This window comes from Apis cerana, linkage group LG5 (genome assembly GCF_029169275.1).
Source record: "Apis cerana isolate GH-2021 linkage group LG5, AcerK_1.0, whole genome shotgun sequence".
NCBI classification, from domain to species: Eukaryota; Metazoa; Arthropoda; class Insecta; order Hymenoptera; family Apidae; genus Apis; species Apis cerana.
This window is the reverse complement of record NC_083856.1, coordinates 9,386,280-9,409,940: the sequence shown is the minus strand read 5'-3', so window position 1 is coordinate 9,409,940 and position 23,661 is coordinate 9,386,280. Positions and strand designations below refer to the sequence as shown.

At 20.5% G+C, this 23,661-nt stretch overlaps 5 protein-coding genes across 14 annotated transcripts; 3 read left to right on the top strand and 2 right to left on the bottom strand.

Moving 5' to 3' along the window:
* The first annotated feature begins 179 nt into the window (after positions 1 to 179).
* Positions 180 to 12,431, top strand: LOC108001731 (DNA replication licensing factor Mcm5). Of its 4 annotated transcripts, XM_062075016.1 has the most exons (9): positions 180 to 320; positions 9,104 to 9,203; positions 9,324 to 9,579; positions 9,690 to 10,194; positions 10,255 to 10,601; positions 10,677 to 11,110; positions 11,170 to 11,441; positions 11,505 to 11,737; positions 11,880 to 12,431. In XM_062075016.1, the coding sequence occupies exons 2-8, from the start codon at positions 9,154 to 9,156 to the stop codon at positions 11,732 to 11,734; spliced, it is 2,094 nt and encodes a 697-aa protein (XP_061931000.1). In that variant the 5' UTR covers positions 180 to 320; positions 9,104 to 9,153; the 3' UTR covers positions 11,735 to 11,737; positions 11,880 to 12,431. The 4 variants fall into 4 exon arrangements, with proteins under 4 accessions (XP_061931000.1, XP_016918404.1, XP_061930999.1 ...); XM_017062915.3 differs by lacking the exon at positions 180 to 320 and having other exon boundaries at positions 8,596 to 9,203; XM_062075017.1 differs by lacking the exons at positions 180 to 320; positions 9,104 to 9,203 and adding an exon at positions 8,951 to 9,102.
* LOC107994365 (putative uncharacterized protein DDB_G0289041) lies at positions 4,877 to 8,558 on the bottom strand. 3 transcript variants are annotated; one of them, XM_062075010.1, is made up of 3 exons: positions 8,198 to 8,558; positions 5,241 to 7,524; positions 4,877 to 5,118 (listed from the first exon to the last, which is right to left on the bottom strand). In XM_062075010.1, exons 2-3 carry the CDS (start codon positions 7,431 to 7,433, stop codon positions 4,903 to 4,905), a joined length of 2,409 nt encoding a protein of 802 aa, XP_061930994.1. In that variant the 5' UTR covers positions 7,434 to 7,524; positions 8,198 to 8,558; the 3' UTR covers positions 4,877 to 4,902. The 3 variants fall into 3 exon arrangements, with proteins under 3 accessions (XP_061930994.1, XP_061930995.1, XP_061930996.1); XM_062075011.1 differs by having other exon boundaries at positions 8,241 to 8,552; XM_062075012.1 differs by having other exon boundaries at positions 8,514 to 8,547.
* On the bottom strand, positions 11,747 to 14,084 carry LOC108001737 (aldo-keto reductase family 1 member A1). Its single transcript, XM_017062926.3, has 7 exons — positions 13,832 to 14,084; positions 13,225 to 13,310; positions 12,950 to 13,114; positions 12,681 to 12,884; positions 12,488 to 12,604; positions 12,000 to 12,394; positions 11,747 to 11,924 (listed from the first exon to the last, which is right to left on the bottom strand). The coding sequence occupies exons 1-7, from the start codon at positions 13,974 to 13,976 to the stop codon at positions 11,882 to 11,884; spliced, it is 1,155 nt and encodes a 384-aa protein (XP_016918415.1). The 5' UTR covers positions 13,977 to 14,084; the 3' UTR covers positions 11,747 to 11,881.
* Positions 14,085 to 14,998: 914 nt separating this feature from the next.
* LOC107994494 (rho GTPase-activating protein gacF-like) lies at positions 14,999 to 19,381 on the top strand. Of its 2 annotated transcripts, none has more exons than XM_028665062.2 (6): positions 14,999 to 15,825; positions 15,904 to 16,063; positions 16,316 to 16,484; positions 16,594 to 16,666; positions 16,790 to 17,547; positions 17,628 to 19,381. In XM_028665062.2, exons 1-6 carry the CDS (start codon positions 15,130 to 15,132, stop codon positions 18,772 to 18,774), a joined length of 3,003 nt encoding a protein of 1,000 aa, XP_028520863.2. In that variant the 5' UTR covers positions 14,999 to 15,129; the 3' UTR covers positions 18,775 to 19,381. The 2 variants fall into 2 exon arrangements, with proteins under 2 accessions (XP_028520863.2, XP_016906947.2); XM_017051458.3 differs by having other exon boundaries at positions 15,904 to 16,099.
* Positions 19,382 to 19,463: 82 nt separating this feature from the next.
* Positions 19,464 to 22,863, top strand: LOC107994485 (E3 ubiquitin-protein ligase synoviolin A). Of its 4 annotated transcripts, none has more exons than XM_017051446.3 (9): positions 19,464 to 19,617; positions 19,690 to 19,971; positions 20,092 to 20,184; positions 20,255 to 20,407; positions 20,470 to 20,760; positions 20,845 to 21,059; positions 21,153 to 21,370; positions 21,442 to 21,844; positions 21,941 to 22,863. In XM_017051446.3, the coding sequence occupies exons 2-9, from the start codon at positions 19,843 to 19,845 to the stop codon at positions 22,242 to 22,244; spliced, it is 1,806 nt and encodes a 601-aa protein (XP_016906935.1). In that variant the 5' UTR covers positions 19,464 to 19,617; positions 19,690 to 19,842; the 3' UTR covers positions 22,245 to 22,863. The 4 variants fall into 4 exon arrangements, with proteins under 4 accessions (XP_016906935.1, XP_016906931.1, XP_061930982.1 ...); XM_017051442.3 differs by having other exon boundaries at positions 21,926 to 22,863; XM_062074998.1 differs by having other exon boundaries at positions 19,466 to 19,617; positions 19,734 to 19,971.
* Positions 22,864 to 23,661: the final 798 nt, after the last annotated feature.

Sequence of the window (23,661 nt, the reverse complement as noted above, 5' to 3'; positions counted from 1 at the left end):
TTCACTGCAAACAGCGACTGAATCGCCATGTTTGATTTGTCCGTGATTCCGTGCGATAGCGAAGCGCGACGTGCTAACATTTCAGAGGAGTAGGGAGATTTGTTCCGAAAGGTGGGGCAAATGTATTTCTTTCCCACCGAACTTCCTACCATTTTCACTTATTCTTCAGGCATTGCTGCCTGAAGGACTATGACGATTTTTTCATCCCTAATTTAATGTTTATAGTATAGAGTGAACGATAATCATATATCAAGTATATTTTATTAATACTTATTATTTTATTAGTGAATATTTTTTTAAACATCGCTTGGATTTTCAATGTATGTATGCTTAAAAATTTTTTACATATTTATATATCATACATATTCAATGTAATTAATAATTAAAATTTCGAAATGATCATATATATAAACGAAAAAAATATTGTTCTTCTATATTTTTTAACATATTTTTGCATTATAATTATTATAATATTTATATTACTCAAATATATATCATATCTTATATAAATCTGATTTTTCTTTAATTTCATTAAATAGAAACTTTCGCTTTTATAATAAAATATTTGATCAAATTAAATAGATTTACAAATTGATAATGGAAAATAATATTTAATTTTTAAATAAAAATATTAAATTAAATATTAAATAAAAATATTAAATTATATTATTAACTATTATTTATTTTTAATATATATTATTATTATTAATGTATATGAATGTATAAAAAATTTATAAAAATTAATATTATTTCAGATATAAATACTTTTCTATAATACATTAAAAACATTTTTATTTTTTCAATAGAAAATAATTTCGATTTTTATTACAAAAATTTAAGCATAAAATTTTTTTATTATCATAAAATTTGTACATTTTTAATGAGTGAATTTTTTTCATATACTAAATTTTATAATTATTTGTTCAATTTTATAATATGTATAATCTGATAAATGATATTTGTATTTATAAATGAATAATGCCTTTTCATCTTATGTTTTAAATAAAAATTCAATCAAAATATATGAAATATTAACGAAATAATAAAAAATATAATTTTAATTTTAAGAAGTATAATAAAGAGCTGTAAAGATCTAGTTAAATTATTTACTGAACTGAAGATACACTGTATTTAATATGATACATATATACATATATGTCGACCTACTTCATTCGTAGTTATATATAATTGTATTATTATATATTTGATTTCATATTTACAAATAGCTGCATATAGATTTTTTTTTATGTTATAAACAGTATTTTTCGGTTTAATTAACATCATCATATCATCGCATCATTTGCATCATTGTCTTTCTATTCAAAATGAATTTTTTCGAACTATTATATTAAGAGTTTTTCAATGGATATGATGTTCAATAAATTTAGTGTTTATAATTATAATGTTCTATTGATTTGGTAATTATTCGTAATTATGAATAATATTTTATGAATAATGAAATTGGCAATAACAGATATAAGTATGAAACATAAGAATATATTTAGTTAATTTAATATAATATTTTCTTTCCTTATATATTATATTGCAAAATAATATTACATAATTGTTATAGAAATAAATCTGATATATAAAATTTTTTAATTTTTTCTGAATAAGAAAATATGTATATTATAAATAATTTTTTTTATTTATTGAATATAAATATTATATTAAGCATTTACAAATTTTTAAAATAATGAATTTTTATATAACAAAAAGAAATATTTTTATATTTTTTCATGTTCAATAAAAATATCAATTATAATTAATATAACTTAGATTAAATTATTATATTTTTTATGCAAATATTGATTTTGATATTACTAATATTATTATATTTAATTAATTTATTTTTTAAACAATTATGAAAGAAATAACTCTTTTATTGTACAGACATTAATTACATTCGTATAATTAAAATAATTTTTTGAATATAAACACAAAAAATTAAATTAATCATAATCAAAAGAAAGATAACATCATATTAATTGAACATAATATAATTTTCATAAAATAAAAAATAATTTAATATCATTTATCCATTAAATATATAATTTTATAAATTATATATAAATTATATAATTTGTTTATTACACATTTTAACATATAATAATATATGTTTTCGTATTTTATTGGTGCATTTTCGTATTGATATAACTTTTAAGATACTTTATAATTACAATAGTTCAAATATTAATTTCGATAATAATGATAAATTTTTCACAGTATATATATATATATATATGTGAGAGAATGCGAATAAAATAATTTATCAGAATTCAAATGGTTAATTTAACTATAAATACGAATTTTATGTAGACTTTTGTACAATCTTGTTTAAAACATTTTTTAAAATATAAATTCTTATATAATAATTAAGATTGCGAATAAATATTTTTATATTAAATTTATTATAATGGACAAAAAACACATAATATACACATACATATTAGAATATAAATATTATATCGACTATTGATAAATTAATTATACATGTATATATAATATAGTATATATAATATAAAATATATATACTAATCAAATCATATTATTATCTTTTAAATATTAATTATTATCCTTATTTATTTATTATAAATAATATAAATATAATAAAATATATTTTATTAATAAATTTAATTTATTATAAATAAATAAAAAAAATTATTTTGTATTTTTTTTATTTCGTTTTGTAAATAAGATAGTATATAATATAATATATCATATAAGAATAATAATTTGTGTAATATCTCTCTCTTCAATAATATTGAACATGCACTTTTTCATATGCTATTTTCTTTCGTTCAAAATCTATTATTTTTTAATAACTCTATATAAGTATTATATGTAAATTCTAATGTAAAAAACCTGAAGTGTTTCATAATTAATCATCGCGAATTGTATATCATCGAATAATTGTTCATTTCAATTGCACTAAAAATGTACTACTGTCTATTTTTTTATATTAACTTAATCTAAATTATGTAATTAATTTGAAGAAACACATAATATAAATTTTATATATACAATTAATTTCATTTTATTCCAAAAATAACGTAATAATTTAATTATTTAATTTTTTAAATATAATTTCTTTTTTCTGTATTTTAATAATTGTTATATTATAATATAAGAGATATAAGATAATTAAATTAATTGAATAATAGTTAATATAATAATAAACTATAAATAATAATAAATTATAAATTCAAATCTGTTAAAAATATAAATATTACAAAAATTAATATTCTTTGTATATAATATTTTACGTATTTTATATTTGTATATATTAGGATCTGTATATTATAAAAAAATAAAATATTGGTTAAAACTGAAATAAGTTTTTAAAATTTTATCATTATTTTTTTTACATTATAAAATTCTTTGTATTGTTATAGATTCATAAAATGAATAATTTTTAGAAAATTCAGAAAAAAAGATAATAATCTTTATATTTTGAAAAAGAAATTAAATTTTTTTATCTTAATCCTTTTATTTTTTTTCTATTATATTGTAATTAATGAATATACATTATCTGATTATAATATTTTGCAACATATATTATTATTCACGTAATAATAATAATATTATATGAACGCAAAAATAATTCATAAAAGAAATTTGCAATTTTCAAAAAAATTTTATTACATTTAATCGGGAAATTTTTAAATTTATAATATTTCAATGAAAATTAACAATGTTACACATTTGTTATTTATAATTTAAAGTCGTTATATATATAATTTTTAACAATATTTATTATTATTATTATTACTTACTAAATACAAATTCTCTATACAAATACAAATACGATATTCTCTATAAATATTTTCTCTATAAATTTTTTCTCAATGTTGTATCAAGATAATAATAAATAATGTAAATCAAATCAATAATTGGCATTTATATATATGTATACATATATAGATAACTTTCAAGAAATATTTTATGTATTAATATATATGCATGAATAACTATTAGAGATGATTAATATTCCATATATGTGTCAACAATAATATATACATGTGTGTGCATGTACGCGTGATGTTAGCTACATAAATATACATTTATATTAATGACTATGAATTATATAATGAATATGAATTTATATAAATATATAAGTAGTAATAAGTATATAAGTAGTATAAGTAAGTAAGTAGAAATAATAAAGCAAACAATATAGATATTTAAATTTTTACACATATAAAATAATCACTCATTTAAAATATTATTTAATATATATACTTATAATAAATATCTATAATATTAAATAATATTAAATGATTAACTAAGAAATTTATTTTTTTTTGTTAAAAAAATTTTTATGAATAGAACATATTGATATTTATATACTTATAAAAAATATATGAAAATAAAATTTATATGAATTTAAAATTAATAAAATAAAATTAACATACAATTAAAAAAATCCTTTAAAAAATTTATTATAAATATTCATAATTATTTAGTTGTTAAATTAAAAAAAAACACATAATATATAGGTGTGTATGTGTCTGTGTGTGTTAGATAAATAGGAATAATTTAAATAATTATATTTTTTAGTAATATTTTTTTATTTATATTACTTATTGTATTATTTTATATTTTTTTATAATTTAATAATTATATATGATGTATAAAAATTATTTGTATAAATATTATTATATATTTATATGATATAATATAATTATTAAATGCATATATACAGGCTGAAAATATAAAATTACTTTTTTATATAAACATAAAATCTTTAATCCTATTATTATTTTAAAATATATTTTAAAATTTATTTTATATATTCTTAATAAAAAGAAGTATAATAAGATATCTATGATAAAATAATAAAAATTATTAATATATACTTTTGAAATTAATAATATTTGTTTTTTTATAATAATAATAAATTTATTCAATTACAAGTTCATGCTGATCTATTTCGTGAAAAGTTCTATTGATGTCCTGAACCCATTTCTGTAATCTTTTTTCTTGTTCCATTTTCATTTTATTAGTTTTCTTTCGTTTTATTTCATGTTCAATTGATTCCATTTCTTCTTCTTCACTTTCTTCTTCAGAAAAACTATATTTTACATTACGTTTGCGTTTATATGAATGTCGTGGAGGCTAAAATACATACATACATGTATATATATATATATATATATAAGATTACTGTTAGCTATTAATTTGTTAGTTATTAATTTAAAAAAAAAATAATTTATTAATAATGACTAGAAACAATATACCTGTGTAAAATGAGATGGTTCAAAATCAGTAAATAATGGAATATTAGATGAAGACACTACAGATGTTCCACCTGTTTCAGATAGAATATCAAATGTATCAGAAAAATTCAAAATATCAATTTGTTTCTTTTTTTCTTTAATGGGTAATTTTTTTATTTCTTTATTTTTAATTAATATATTTTCTTTATTACATTCTTTATCTTTTTCTTCTTTTAAATTTTTGATAAGTAATTTATTTTTTATCTCATCAATTGATAATCTTGCAGTAAGTTTTATATCATGTATAATTACATTTGATTGAACAAATTTTTCTTGTTTATTATTTTCAATTTTAATAGAAGATACTTCTTGATCAGACTCACTATCACTAAAACCAAATGTGTTATTTAATTTTATATTAGATTCATTAAACTTCTTCATTGATTTATTGATTATTGATATTGATTGTGTATCATCAAAAATTCCATGTGGTGTTTTAATTGTTGTGCATTGTGGTAGTTCCATTATATTAAGAAAATTATTTAAATTTGATTGTTTTAAAATTCTTTTTTCATTAAAAATTGAATTATTTTGTAAACCTGATGGTCCAGGTTGAGAAATAAAATTTTCTTTTTGATCATTAGCTTTTATATTTAATATATTTTCTTGAATTTGTGTGTTAATTATTTCTTTTTTAAAACTTTTTTTTGGACTTAATATACTATTCTTTTTAATTTCCTTATTGTCAAATTTAAATGCATTATTTACATTAGAAGTAATTACACTGATTGATTGTATATTTGACTGAATGTTTTCAGTTTCAATTGGCATATGTTCATTTATTTGTTCTATTGAAGATTTAAATTGTAAGGAGTGATCAATATTTGTAATTTCTGTACCAAATTTTCTTAAAGTTAAAAGATTTTTCTTTTTGGAAGTATTAATATTTATATGCTCTTCTGTACTTATATTTTCATTATTTTTTTGTAAAGTGTTTTTTGTTTTTGTTACATTTGCAAATTGTTTAGATTCATTTAATGTTCGCACAAGTTTTTTATTAATAATATCATAATTATTATTTTTAGGTGTGCTTTGAAATATATTTTTTACTTGAGAAAATGTAAGTAATGATGCTCTCCAAGGACTACAGAGCATCTGAGAATTTTCTAGTGATTTCCTAATTGGTGATAAAGACTTTTCAAATAAAGAATAATTAAGTGTATTATTTTGTTGTATCATTTGTTTATTATTAAAAATATTTGTTGGTCTAAATGGTTTAAAATCATTTGAATTTGATATTTGTGAAGTATCTATTATTGAAATTTTTTTATCACTTAAATCTTTTACTGATATAATTGTAGGTTTTGTAGTTATTTCATCAATAGTATGTTCTTTAATTATATTTTCTGAATTCTTCAATTGTTTATTTACTTCTATATTTGGTTTGAGATTTTTTACTACATTTTCTTTTAATATATTACTTCTAATATTCAAATGTTCCATAGAATCTTTTTTTTTTGTTTCAAATTCTATAAAATCTGAATTTTTTATTTCTTCACTTTTTTTAATAATTGATTTTTTTTTAGCAACTTGTTTTACAGGAATATTTTTCTTTTTTCTATTTGTAACTTTTCTTTTAGTAACTATTTTTTTTTGTTTTTTTGGTAATCTTTCATTTGAATCATTAATATCAAACTTAAATTCATATATTTCACTGATATTTTCTTTTTGCTTTTCTGGTGAAACATGTTTATAAATTGGTAATTTTTTTTTATTAATAGATAATTTCTTTGTTGATATACCATTCATGGAATTCTTAGAATTTTTAGAAGATCTTAAAAAATGTATTTTAGATTGGTTTAGAAATGATTCTTTTAAAGACATTTGCTTTGAAATATTTTTTTTTACTCCTGTAATAAGTTTTCTTTTTTTATTTTTTGATTCCTGTTTATTCATATTGGAATTATTATGTGTAACAATATTTTCTGATTTCACTGTAATATTAATATCTTCCTTAGATAACTTTTTATTTTTTGTAATTTTATGTTTTTCTTTTTGTGTGATTTCTTTAGTTTGTGAAATAGATGTTTTAGCTTTTCTATTTCTTGTCTTTTTGGCTTCAGTTATGGACCTTGTATTTATTATTTCAGTAGGACTTTTCATTTTTGATGTTTTAATAATAATATTCTTAGTTTTCGATGTTATTTTTGACATATTTTTTTTTTTAATTGTATCTTTTGGAAATTTTACATGAAATATGTTTTTTTATTAAATAAGGAATCATTTGTAGATAAATAACATAAATCTGAAACAAAATTAATTTCTTTTTTTAATTAATGAAATAATAAGGATTAATAATAAATAATAAGAATTAATTACATATATTTTTATAATGATTATTGATTATTGAATTAATATTAATTAAAGATAAAAATTTCTAATATTAAAAATTAATATCTGTAAAATTTATAGATTATACATGTAAATTATTGTAATATAAATTATATATAATATGTAAATTTATATTTATATAAAAATAAATAAAAATATAGTAAATAAATTATAATATTTATAATATATATATTATATATATTTATAATATATATAATATATTATAATATAATATTAATTATAATTATAATAATAATAATAATAACAATAATAATTAGAATAAATAAAAGATAAAACATAAATAAAAATGATTTGTTTATATTTTAAATAAAATTGACGAATTTTTAGATGAAGTTTAAAATGTCAACATATGTAATGAAATTAAGATATTTTTATATTTCGTTTTAATATATCTTATTTCTATAAATATCTACACATTGATAAAAATTTGAATATTTTATTTATAAAAATAAATTTAATTATAATAATAGTAATTTTTACTTAAAATAACATTATAATTAATTTTCCATTCATTCTAAAATCATTAATATTATAAAATTAATTCTTGAAAATCTTATATAATTTACCTTAACTAAAAAATAAAAAATTCACTGAAATAATGTAATTTACCGTTAACATTTTAAATTTACAAAAAATTTTTTTTTTAAAAATAATTTACTACAATGAACAGTTTATTAAAAACAAAGTTTAAAACAATTTACGTAATACATCAGTTTCTTTTTGTTTAGATAAATTGAAAATAATTATAAGAATAACAAAAAGTATTTTATTATAAATATTGTTTTCCAATGTAACAGTATTCCAATGAGACATAAAAAAATAAGAGATGAAACATAACACTTCAATTACTTTAGTTTATATATGATTAAAAACTGTACATACAGTAGATTGGAAAATTCTCGATAGAATCTATGTATTACTGATACTAAGATGGCACTCTTATAAAGGCAGACTACATAAAAACAAAGAAGGAATCCAGTTACTCGTATTTGATTTGCTTGTTATAGTATTACTATAATTGATTTGAATATAAAATTTTCAGTCAATAATTATTTTTTTCCATTGGATTTATTAAAAACAACTAATTGAATTTGTATTTTTTCCGAAAATTTTTTTTATATTTTTCTACTTATAAATAATTTTTAATAATATCGAATAATTTAATAATTTTATAATAATATATTATCTAAATTTAATATAAATTATTTAATTTGTTTATTTTAATTTTTATTTTGTATTCTATACATATTTTAATATAACTATAAATTATATGTAACTATAAACAAATATAACTAAAGCATTGTATCTCTATTTTTTTATTTTATGTCATAATATTCGAAGAATATCGATAAAATATTTCCCGCCAATATTTTTTATATAGTTGAATGCTTATATTTTAAAATCAATAAAAAATTAACTCAAAATGGAAGGATTTGATGATCCAGGAATATTTTTTTCTGATAACTTTTCAGTAAGTGAATCTGATACTCAAACAAATCTTCAATTTTCTAAAAAGAAGTTTATGGAATTTATTAGACAATTTCATGAAGGAAATTTCAATTATAAATATAGGTATTTAAATAAATTATAATTTTTTATATAAATATTAAAAATTATATCATAAACAATATATTTCAAAATAATATACATATATAATATTCAATATATTTTATTAATAATATAATTTTTCAGAGATATCTTAAAACGTAATTATAATTTGAATCAATATTGGATAGAAATTAATTTAGAAGATTTAGCAGCTTTTGATGAATCACTGGCAGAAAAAGTATATAAGCATCCAACCGAATATTTACCTATTTTGGAAGAAGCTGCTAAAGATTTAGCAGATGAACTTACAGCTCCAAGGCCAGAAGGCGAAGAAAAAGTTGAAGACATACAAGTTTTATTATCTTCAGATGCACATCCAAGTTCTTTAAGAGGAATCAAAGTAAGACTAATTTAAAATTATTTTATACTTAAAAAAAAAATTTTTATATTATAGAGAATTAAAACTTATATAGTTTATTATTTTAATTTATGATCATATTATTTTTTTAGCCTGATGCAGTTTCTAAACTTATTAAAATACCTGGTATTATCATTTCGGCATCTGGAATTAGAGCAAAAGCAACAAAAATTGCTATACAATGTCGTTCTTGTAGAAGTATGCAAAGTAACATTTCAATTAAACCTGGTTTAGAAGGTTATGTTTTACCTAGAAAATGTACAACAGAGCAAGCAGGACGACCAAAATGTCCACTAGATCCATTTTTTATAATGCCAGATAAATGTCACTGTGTTGATTTTCAAGTTCTCAAACTACAAGAATTACCAGATCAAATTCCACAGGGTGAAATGCCAAGACATTTACAATTGTATTGTGATCGTTATTTATGCGATAGAGTTGTACCAGGCAATAGAGTTCTCATTTTGGGCATATATTCAATTAAAAAAGTTACTAAAACTGGTAATAGAGGAGGAAAAGATAAAGCATTAATTGGTGTTCGAGCACCATATATAAGAGTAATTGGTATTTCTATAGATGGAGAAAATACAGGAAATGGTAAAATTACATATATAATTATATATATAAATTTTTTTATTTTATTTCTATGATTTTTAGGTTCTCATTCATGTGTTACAAATGAAGAAGAAGATTTATTTAGACGTTTTGCATCAGATTCTAATTTATATGAAAGAATTGCAAGAAGTATAGCTCCTAGTATTTTTGGTGCATTAGATATAAAAAAAGCTATAGCTTGTTTATTATTTGGTGGTTCTAGAAAAAAAATGCCTGATGGTCTTTGTAGAAGAGGAGATATTAATATTTTAATGTTAGGTGATCCTGGTACAGCTAAATCACAATTATTAAAATTTGTAGAAAGAATTGCACCAGTTGCAATTTATACATCTGGAAAAGGAAGTTCAGCTGCAGGTTTAACAGCATCAGTATTAAGAGATCCCATAACAGTAAGTTATTAATAATTTTCATAAGTAATATATTTCATATTTCATTTTTATTAAAATATTTTATTTAACTTTTAGAGAAATTTTGTTATGGAAGGAGGTGCTATGGTTCTTGCAGATGGTGGTGTTGTTTGTATAGATGAATTTGATAAAATGAAAGAGGATGATAGAGTTGCAATACATGAAGCTATGGAACAACAAACAATATCTATTGCAAAAGCAGGAATAACTACAACATTAAATACTCGTTGTTCTGTTTTAGCAGCAGCAAATTCAATATTTGGACGTTGGGATGATATAAAAGGAGAAGAAAATATTGATTTTATGCCAACAATTTTATCACGTTTTGATATGATATTCATTGTTAAAGATGAACACGAATTAAATAAAGATGTAACATTAGCAAAACATGTAATGAACATTCATTGCAATGCTACACAAGTTACAGAACAATCTGCCGAAGGAGAATTGCCATTGCATATTTTAAAAAAATACATTCATTATTGTAGAACGTAAGATTATTCATTATTTCAAAATATTTATTTTTTATTAATTTATATAATTTTTACAGTCAATGTGGTCCAAGACTAAGTAAAGAGGCAGGAGAGAAATTAAAAAATCGTTATGTTGTAATGCGAGCAAGTACTAGAGAACATGAAAAAGACACAGAAAAAAGATTATCCATTCCTATAACAGTTCGCCAGTTAGAAGCTATTATAAGAATTTCGGAATCTTTAGCTAAAATGCAATTGCAACCTTTTGCTACGGAAATTCACGTAAATGAAGCACTTAGGCTTTTCCAAGTATCTACTTTAGATGCTGCAATGTCTGGATCATTAGCTGGTAATCTACAATGAAATCAATAATATGTTTTGTTTTTTATTATATTATTTTTTAAAAATTTAGGTGCAGAAGGATTTACCTCGGATGAAGATCACGAAATGTTATCACGTATTGAAAAACAATTGAAACGTAGATTTCCTATTGGGAATCAAGTATCAGAGCAAAATATTGTTAAAGATTTTGTAAAACAAGCATATCCAGAACGTGCTATTTACAAAGTTATACATACAATGATACGACGTGGGGAACTTCAACACCGTATGCAACGTAAAATGCTATACAGATTACATTGAAATGTAATGACATTTTATATTTGCATTATGATATATTTATTATTTATTATATATAGTTTCCATATTTTGTCCATATTTCATTCATTTCAATATATAAATATGTATATATTTAAACTACATATTAATAATCTTTTTTTTTAATTAGGATTATAATTCATCCTTAAATGGATAATGTGGATGATTTTCAACCCTAAAGCAAATCACATAAAAGAATTTTATATTTTTATATTTTTTGGAATGAAGTATTTTTAATAAATATATTTACCCTTTAAAAAACAAAAAATTAAAAATTCTTCCACGTGGACCTTTGTCTAAAGTACTTAAAAGTTTTGTTTCTTCTTCTTTTAATGAAAAATTAAATAAGTCAATATTTGTTTTCACTCTTTCTAAAGATGAACTTTTTGGTATTACAACAACACCTATTTGCAATAAGTAACGTAATAAAATTTGTGCTGGTGATTTTTTATATTCTGTGCTTATTTTTTGTACTGTTGGATGTCCTAGAAGGTCTGGGAAATTTTCAATATTATGTTTATATTTTGTTTGAAGATGAATTTTAGCTCCAGGTGATGCCAAAGGACTATAGGCTGTTATAATGATATTGTGCATTTGACACAATTGTCGAAGCGAATTTTGTTGTAGATATGCATGTAATTCTATCTAATAATAATTAAAATATAGATTTATTTATATATTTCTTATTATAAAATCATTGAAAAGAAGTATAATGATTTATTTACATTTCAAACTTACTTGTAAGTTACTTGGTTTAATTTGTGCATTTTCCCATATATCTAACACCTGTTTTTCGTTAAAGTTACTTAAACCTATAGATTTTGTACGACCTTTTCTTACTTGTTCTTCCATTTCCTAAAACAATTTAAAAAATAATGAATTATAAATTATTAATATTTATTTTTAAAATTCATTAATAATAATATTAAACCTTCCACACTGAAACAGGATTTGTATCAAGATCTAACATGTAAGTTCCATCTTCATGAACTGCTGGAGTATAAGCATTTTCATCTAACTTAAAAGCAAAAGGCATATGGATTAAGTACATATCTAAATAATCTAGTCCAAGTTTTTTCAGTGATAAATTAATAAATTTTTCTACATCTGATGGTCGATTTCCATAATGAGGTAACTAAAAAATAAATAAAGATTTTTTATTTTTAAGTATATAAATTATTTTCTATGTACATATATTACCTTTGAAGTGATGAAAAGATCTTCACGTTTTCCACCTTTTTCAAACCATTTTTTTAATACTTCTCCAATTGCTTCTTCATTATTATAATTAAATGCAGTATCAATATGTCTATAGCCAATTTCTAGAGCAAATGTCACAACATTTTCAATATCTTCAGCTTTAGCCTATGAAATATTTAATATTACACGAATTTAAATGTAAAATATAAACTAATTTACACATAAAAATAATTAAAGTTAAAATAATTTTAGCTTCAATGTAATAGTTAAATCACCTGCCATGTACCTAAACCCACAATGGGCATATCATATCCTGACAATAATTGTACTGTTTGCATATTTTCTTTTTTCAATTGATCTGCTGTAAAAAATATTTGTAAAAATTGATTTAAATAATTTATAATATTTTATTAGTATATTTCTATCATCAAATTATTGCAACAATTTTAGATTATTATAAAATATTATAATATATATATTAGTATTATTTTATGTATAAAAATTAACTACTTTATAGAAGTACTATTTGGATACAAAATCAATTTCTAAAGTTAGATCAGACTTGTACTGTTCTGAATACATAAGTTCAAGTTTATAGAGAAAGAGTTACATATATGTATATTCCACAGTTTATTGATCTGTGGTAAATTTTGTGATTGTTAACAGAAATTATGTTAAATTATTGTAAAATATCTTTATTCATATCATAACATAGAAAGAAATAGAAATTTTGTTGTATTTTAGATTAAAATATTTTGAAATATTCATATAGTAAATTTTCAAATTTAGTCGATTACGAAATATAATATATTTAAGTTTACATTTAAAATTAAGTAAAATCATTAAATGAGAAAATTTAAATAAATTAAATATAATACTTACATGATGATTGTACCAAAAATCGCTGTTGAGTTGTTATGAAAAAACAATTGACAAATTGATACATTATACATTGGCTAGTTAATGTATTAAATAAATAATTACGATATCTAAGCATATGATATCTAAGCATGTTTCTTAGACACATAATAAGCACGTAAAAATTTATAACTTATATAATAGTATAAAATACCATAAATAAGATTTAAGAAATTTAGAATTTAAACAACTTATATAAATTATATTCCCGCTTTATAAAATCATAGATAATTTAAAACATAGATTTAAAACTCATGACCTTTTCAATGATCATTTAAAATAATATATTTAATTGTTCAATCAATTTTTTTAAAAAACATGAAAATAGTATTATATATATATAATATGAAAATTATATTAAAATATATTACATATTACAAAATTTTATTATTTAATATATAAAAAATATAACTAAGATTTAAATAATATTCTGTAAATTAAATGAAAATTATCCTTATGAATGAAACTAAGCTATTGCTAAAAATATTGCACTGTTGGTAATATTGTAAAATTAATAAATTCTTTATTTTTTTTTATTTAATTTTACTAAAAAAAAATAATATATTATTAAATCAAAAAAATAAAAAAATGTAATAAACTACAATTAAAAAGTATAAATTAATATAATGTTATAAAAATAAAAAAAACATTATAACATATATAATGAAATTAATAAAATTATTAATTGAAAAAAAGTTATATGAGAAATGATATTGATTAATAATAATAAAATTAAAATTTTTAAATTTCTAATTTGTATCATATTTCTATAAATTATATAAAAATTGATGTATTATATATAATTTACAGATTTTAATAATTTTACTATACTGTTTAATTTTTATTTTTTATTTATTGTAGAGTATATATATATATATATATATATATATATATATATATATTATAATTTGTTAATATTTTGTATTTACTACTTTAATCAGTTTTTTTTATATATGTAATGTTTAAAATTTTAATAATATATAAAATATATTTTATATATATAATATTATATATGTTAGAAATATTATTATTTTATATATTTTTAAAATAAATCAAAAAAGTTATTATTTTATTTAAATGATCATCTTTTCTATAAGAAATTGTTCAGTTGGTCACAGTGTATATCAGTTATATATGATAAATTCAATACGATTGCACGTTTTAGTATAAACATGAGAATTATATCGTGTTCTCGTATTTTATAAATAAAAGATTTTTATTATAATTTATGATTGAAAAACCTATATTTTTGAAATACAAACATGTTGATTTATGATATTTTACATAAAGAAACAGTATATCATTCAATTATTAATGATCTTCGTAATTACGGAGTTAAATATCGTTTAAAAAAAAATATATTTAAAACAGAAAGATTCGAAGAAATTAAACATATTTCAAAAAAAATTTTTAAAATTTCTTTGTTATATCAACCATTAGATGTTGTGAATTTATCTTCTGGTGCCATTGTACATGTTCCTGTTTTTGTTAGCCAAGCATCAACATTTTTAGAAAAATATATTACTCAAGAAGGATTATTCAGAAAAGCAGGATCACAGCTTAGACAAAAAGAATTAATAATGCGTTTAGATAATGGTGGCAGTTTAGGAGAAAAACATCATGCTGTTGATGTAGCTAATTGTTTAAAAACTTTTTTTAGAGATTTACCAGAACCATTAATTCCATATACATACCATGATTTATTTGTGCATTGTATTATGCTCAAAACTTATTGTGTACAAGCATTGTTATTAGCTTGCATCCTTTTACCACCTCATCATTTAAATACTTTAGCATTTTTTATGGAATTTTTAAAAAAAGTGTCATTATATGAAAAACAAAATAAAATGAGTATTGATAATTTAGCAAAAGTTATTGGACCAAATATTATGCCTTTACAAAAAACCACTATGTCTGCTGTACAAATGCGTCTTGAATTACATTTAATTGTTGTTAAGGTAATATATTTGTTTTGAAAATGATATATTTAATATAATACTTTTAATGTAAAATATTTATTTTAAATATTATTATAGACTTTAATTGAAAATGCAGAAAGTATTGGTGTTTTACCAGATCATATAACACAAGTTATTTCTATGGAAACAATTGGCAGTACAGATAATGAATTAGATATATCCGATCATTTACATTCAAAATCGAAAAAAAAAAAACATCGCAGTGGAAGTCTTACACGTAAGCCACATCTAAGTGCCTCCAACCTCAATCTAAGTATGTCTGTCGATCTGTTCACAGTAATTTAGTTCTGAATTTTATCCATATGCATTGTATTGATATTAATAATAAACATACAATGAAAATTTTATAAAATAAGTATAAATATATATTCTAACAAATGCATCATTCAATTAATTTAATTTAATTACTTGACAGATCAAAATTTTTTATAAATATAGAATTCCATAAAATTTAAATATTGTTTTGTAGGAATGTTTAATGGTTTAAAAAAGATTGTTAGTAAAAATGCTGCATCTGAAGATAATACATATGATAATCAAAAGATTCTTGAAAATACTGATTCAATACATATATCAAATATTAAATCCACAAAAAAGAGGAAAGTTGATTACTTAGATTCACCAAATACAAAGAAGAAGTATGTATTTAACTTGTTCTTTTTTTTATGTTATAAATATAATTAAAAAATATATATATTTATTTATTTATATTTATTAATTTTAAATATCAATTATCTTATGTTTTAGAAAAATTGCAGATAAAATAGATAAATCCAAAAAGATTAGGCTTAGCTTGGATCGTTTTGTACCAAAAAAGCCAGTAAGAATATTAAGATGATTAGTTTAGTTTAATTAATTTAATTTTTACTTTAATAATTAATTTAATTTTATAATATTTAATAATATTTAATTTTTATAATGTAAAATACTTGTATATTTACAGAAAGCTGTTAATGAAAATAAAGAATCATGTACAAATATTCTTAATACTCATACAAATCGACGTTGGAGTTCTGTTTATAATTCTCATGATTCACAAAGAACTTATAGATCATATAGCGATAGTTCATCGCATTTAAAATTAATTTTAAAAGATAATGAAATATCAAATGATCTTCATAGAGAATATAATAATATGTTTATCGATGCAGATGTTAATTTGTCAGATGATAGTGATGAGCAGGTCTTGTCAATAGAAGAAGATAATATTAAATATAGCAATCGACATTCACGAATAAATTCAAGTTCAGAAGAACTAAAAATTTCAGGTAATTTTGATCAAAAACATGTATATTCAAAAAGAAAACTAAATAATTTTGAAACATATTCACATTTTCAAGTCACATCTATAAATAAACAGTCAGAGGAATATGTTACAATACCTAAAAGTGAATATGAAGAAATTAAAAATAGAGTTTCGGCGATTGAATCTCGTCTTTCTCAAGAATTCAAATGCATAAATACCGAAAATAATGAGAATAATGATGATTTATTATTACATTCTGTAAAAAAAGTACAAACTGCATATGAAAAGACATTAGAAGAAGCTAGTATTGAAAATACAGTAACAGCCGATTATTTAGCTAAGAAACTTGGTAAAGAATTAAAAATTAGAAAATCAAGTGAACATAAAATTATTAGATCTCCAAGCGCTCGAAAAATAGGAAGTTTAAGAAGAAGATCGCAAGAAAAAGTAATGAGGTAAATAAATTGTATTTTCAATAGTAAATTTTTATATTTTTTTATTTTATAATCATTAATTTAATTTTTCTACTTCCTAGTAAACGTATTAGACGAAGTGCTTCATGGCATATTTCTCATGGATTGCAATCATATATAAAAGATCAAGATTTAAATAATGCCTATTCTCATAATGAAAAGATTTTTTCACTGAATTATACAAAAGACGATTCTTATTTACGACCTATATCTACTTCTTTTTGGGAAGAAGAAAAAAATAATATAATTTTAAATAATGTACACAATGAGTTTAATAATTCAAATACATGTACAAAAGATCATCAAAATTCTGTTCAGCCAATAAAAAATCGAACAAATATGACGGTACGTCGAGTATCGTCTTTTCATGGTAATGAACTTACAAATGCAGCTATTTATTCCAACGATAAAATTGAAAAACTGAAAAAGACAAATAGTCAACAAAATATGATTTTAAATAAAACACCTGTAACTAAATTAATTCCTAGATCTGAAGGAAAGAAGAAAGTCATGTCTTGGAAAGATGCAGATAGATATTTTACATCAGCAAATCAAATAAATTCTCCAATTATTCAAACTGGCCGTGCATCAATTGCAAAATTAAGAACTCAGAATGCAGGAATGGTACTAGCTAAAGCTAAATTATTTGATGAATGTACAACAAAAATATACGCTCAAAATACTATGATAAATAAGAAAAATGATTTATTTAATTCAGAAGATAATCATTGTACAAATAATATAAAACAGAACTGTGAACGAATTGAATTGTGTCGAAAATCAAATAAAAATATAAAAAATAGAAGTCCAAAAGTATTAAAACATTCTTCTTATATGGAAACAGAAAATAAAAAAAAAGATAGTGAAATGTGTTATTGTATTTTAAAAGATTCTATATCATGTAATACAATTACTCATCAAAAAGAAAATATGGCTGTTAAAACATTGCTGATGAAAAAAATGCCTATGAATATAACTCATGAATCAAGATTAAATACTGATAATAATATGTTGTGTAAAACTCCACATATTAAGAAATCATTAACTGCAAAAACACCTAAAAATGGCAAGGCATTAGTGAGAAGACCTATAGTAGATTCTCATAGAACACCTTTAAAAGCTGTTAGTCAATTAGAAACTTCAAAATATCAAAGTCCTAAAAATATTTTAAAAACAACAAGAAATATTAATAGACATACATGTATTTAATAAGATATAAATTTGTTAAAAATGTATTCAGAAAAATTTATTTTATATTATATTCATTTATAAATTGATAAAAGTATTATTATAATTTAGAATATCATAACAAAATTTAAAAGAAAAATTAATTTTTATAACATTTTTAATAATTGTATTTTTATATATGATATATTATCATATAAATATAGTAAAAAATAATTTTAAATATTGAAAATAAATGAAAACATAAGCATGTAATAAATATATTCAAATACATTTTTATACCATAAAATATAAGATATTTTTAAACACTATTTTAAAAAAATTATATATTTATATACGTATTTTGTGTTTATTTTTAAAATTATTATATTGTTATTAAGTATAAACATTTTTTAAATTGTTATATTTTTAATTACAATAATATTTTTAGAAAATTCGAAGTTTGTGTTTATTCGAATTAAATTTCTTATATGTAACATGAAAAATACAAATATGTAAATACTAAATATAGCGATGTTTTATATTTTTAATAGTGTAGTATACTTTGTATTTTATAATCCATATATAATTTGTTCATAAATGTAAAATTTATATAATTTTATATTCATTAATATATATTATTATTAAAATATTATTTGAAAAAATATATTTAATATAAAATAAAAAATTAAATTTATCATTCCACGTGATTTAAATAATTTAATTTTAGCATATTTATTCATCGTTGCACCAATCAGACTTTACCGTCTCATCTGGAACTGTCAAGTAAAAATAATACACGTTTATTACACATAAATAATATAACTATGACACGAAAGTTCTCTATCCATTGTGAAATAAAATTTTCTCCAGTATTTAGATAATAAGGTATGTATACAAAATAATAACATTTAATAATTATTTTATGATATAAAATATTAAAATTACAAATGTATGTAGTTTTGGATACTGTCGTTATGATAGCAGCGCCTCGTTGATTCTAGTTGGATCTACAGCTGTTTATACGTAAATTGTTGGTGAAATAAGTGTCAGTGAATCTTATTTATATTTAAAAAGAACAGCCTTTGGGCTGAAATAATAATCTGCGCAAAAATGAGAGAAGCTGGAATAATGTTAATAAGCACAGCATTAACATGTGCTGTGATAGGCAATGCTTATTATCAAAGAAAACAGTTCTATCCAACAGTAGTTCATATAACCAAATCTAATCCTAGTATGACGGTAAATTTCAATATTATCTTTTTTAAATTTTCTGTTTAAATTATACTTTAATTATATTATAATTGATTTTTTCTGAATATTTCAAAAGTTTTTTCATTTGTTTAATTGTATGAAATTTAGGTTATCTATACTCAAGGTTTAATTCTAGTATTTATGATAAATGCTTTCTTGCGAAAGATATTTTTTGGTACTTTACGTGCTGCTGAACTTGAGGTAAATAAATAATATATTTGATGTAATTAACAAAATTTTAAAATTTAAAAATTTTAAAAACTATTTATAGCATTTGTTGGAAAAAGTATGGTATGCAGTGACTGAAACTTGTCTAGCATTTACAGTGTTTAGAGATGACTTTAGTCCAAAATTCATAGCACTATTTACTCTTCTTTTATTTTTGAAATCATTTCATTGGTTGGCAGAAGATCGTGTAGATTACGTAAGTAATATGAATAATTTAATAAATAATATTAGAATATAAAATATTTTATTAATTTTTAGATGGAAAGAAGTCCTGTAATAACTTGGTTATTTCATCTTAGAGTTGGTACTCTATTAGTTCTATTATTTGTTATAAATTTAACTATGATTCATTATGCATATAATACAACAGCTACAAAAGGTCCTTCAGTACAACTTGTCTTTGGTTTTGAATATGCTATTCTTTTAACTATTGTATTCAATATTAGTGTGAAATATATATTGCATACAATAGATCTACAAAGTGAAAATCCATGGGACAATAAACCAGTATTTCTCTTGTATACAGAATTGATAATTGGGTTATTAAAGGTGAAATAAATTAATAACATTTTTCAAATATTTATAAAATTATTGAATTTAATTATTGAATTTAATATAATATATTAATATTAGGTTATTTTATATGTTGCCTTTGTTACTTTGATGGTGAAATTATATACTTTACCTTTGTTTGCACTTCGTGCAATGTATTATACAATGAGAGATTTTAAAAAAGCTTTTCATGATATTGTAATGTCACGTCGAGCTATCAGAAATATGAATACATTATATCCAGATGCAACAGCAGAAGAATTAGCTGCTGCTGATAATGTGTGTATTATATGCAGGTAAAAATTTTTATATGAATTAATCACAAATGAAATTTTTATATATGCATGAATGTTTATGTAATATTAAAAATGTATTCTATACTATTTTAGAGAAGAAATGGTAGCAGCAAGTAAAAAACTACCATGCAATCATATTTTTCATACTGCCTGTCTTCGTTCTTGGTTTCAACGTCAACAAACATGTCCCACATGCCGCTTGAACATTTTAAGACCTGTTAATATTAATCAAGGAAATAGACAACAAAATCAGGCACAGGCAGGACCTCAAGTGCCTCAAGCTCCACAAGCAGCAGGATTTAATCCAATTGGTATGTTTATTTTTATATATTAATATTGAGGAAAAAAACTAATATTTATATCTTATTGACTTGACTGAAAGTTCAAGTACTCCCAGCATTTTGGGCTGGAATGCAAGCTCCAGGAGCACCACCTCCTCTACAGCAACAACAACAGCAACAGCAGCAACAAACTTCAGATGCAACAACTCAGCAACAACAAAATCAAAACAATGGACCAAATATTCCTTCACCATCATTCCAAAATTTAGCAGCTAATAGTGTACCATTATTTCCTCCTCCATTTCCAACTATGGTACCATTACCTCCTATTCCTACGCCACCACCAAATCTTACAGAATTAAGCGAAGAAGAACTTAGACAAATGGAAGGTAATTTGCGACAAGCTGTCGAAGCTAGAATACAAACCTTGCAAAGAGTTCAGCTTTTGTTAGATGCTGCCAATGCTATGATGAATCAATATCAAACAGCAGCTGCTACTGCTAAGTATGAATTTTTAAATATTTTAATGAAAAATAATAATTAATATTATTTTAATATTATCATTTTATTTAGATTTTTATTAAGATTTATATATTCTAGTATTCCAGTATCAACTGCAACAAATAACACAAATATTACAACGGATATTTCTGCATTAGTAAAACAAGGAATATCAAAACCTACAAGTCCTGGAATTAATAATGAACAACTGCAAATTAAAACTGAAATGAATGTTCCTACTGCAAATTCTTCCAATGATAATATAAATACATTATCAGGCACAAATAGTAATGATACAATTCCAGAATCATCAATTAGAAATGATATGGAACCTTCGAATGAACAAGAAATATTACGAAGACGAAGACTACAAAAATTTTCAGCTCAGCTTACAGCAGAATAAATATTTATAAAATTATGTGATAATTTGTGTAATATAATTGTACTTTGATTAATAACAGGCCTGGTTATAAATGCGATTAATAATTGGAAAAAAAAAATGTAACAATTGTTAAGAGCTAGAAATTTAAAGTCGATATTACAATATTAATATTAATATTAATAATCACAAATATATCAAATAATCCTTTGAAAAAAATAATATAAATTTGTCTTTTTTTATATAAATTATCTTAGAAGCAAAACATACAAATTTTAAAACTAATTTCTGTTCTTTAGTTACTTTATACATGTATATATCATGTCTACAATAGATTTTTCGATAAATTTCATAAAATAATTATATATTATATTGATTAAATTGTTTCTGTATTCTTTATCTAAAAATGAATTTAATTTAAGTTTTTTTTATTCCATAATTTTTATATTATAAAATGACTTAAAGTATCTCGTCAATTTTGTTTATGCTACATACAGACTAATGTACAGATTTTAATAATTATTACATATTAAGAATGCTTGTGTCTGTATATGGGAATGGTAATGTCAGTTATTATAACATGACTGTAATATAATTGTTTTAAATAACTCAAAATATGTAATAAATTTATTTGTCTATTTAATAATGTTTTATTTTTATTATATAAATTTGTGTACATTTATATATTTTATGTATACAAAGTTATTTGTAATAATTTTAAAGAATAAATATATACATCAAATGGAATAATAGAAGATAAGTACAAAATAAATTATATTATTTATTATAAATAAAAGATTTAAAATAAATATAAATATAATCATTTTAAATGAAGAAAATATATGTAGGAATATTATTCTAATTTATTTAAGAATATAATTTTTAATATAATTACAAATTATATTTAAAAATATATATAAATAAAGAAAGAATTAAATACATTATAATTACGATATTTTTTTGTTTAAAAATAAAATCAATTAATTATTCAATGTTATAACATGTAACATTCATTATTAAATTATTCATAATTAATTCCTTTAAAAAATATGAAAAAATATATTTTTAAAAATTATTATATAATTATGATAACAATATGGAAATATAAATAAATAATCATATCAGTTATTCATTAAATACTATTGATCATTTAAAAAATAACTATAACCTTATTTTTTAATATTTTAAATGCGCAAACTCGATATATATATATATATATATATATATATATATATATACAAATCAAATTTCATTAAATAATTTTTTATAATATGAATTATTTTAGGAAAAAAACTGTGTATATTAATTTATAAAAATATAAATATTTATATATCATATTAAAAAAAATATAATTATATAAACAAAATTTTATATGAATTCATTATTTATGAAATTAATGTAATGTGTTAACATATATAATATTTATGAATGATAAAACTTC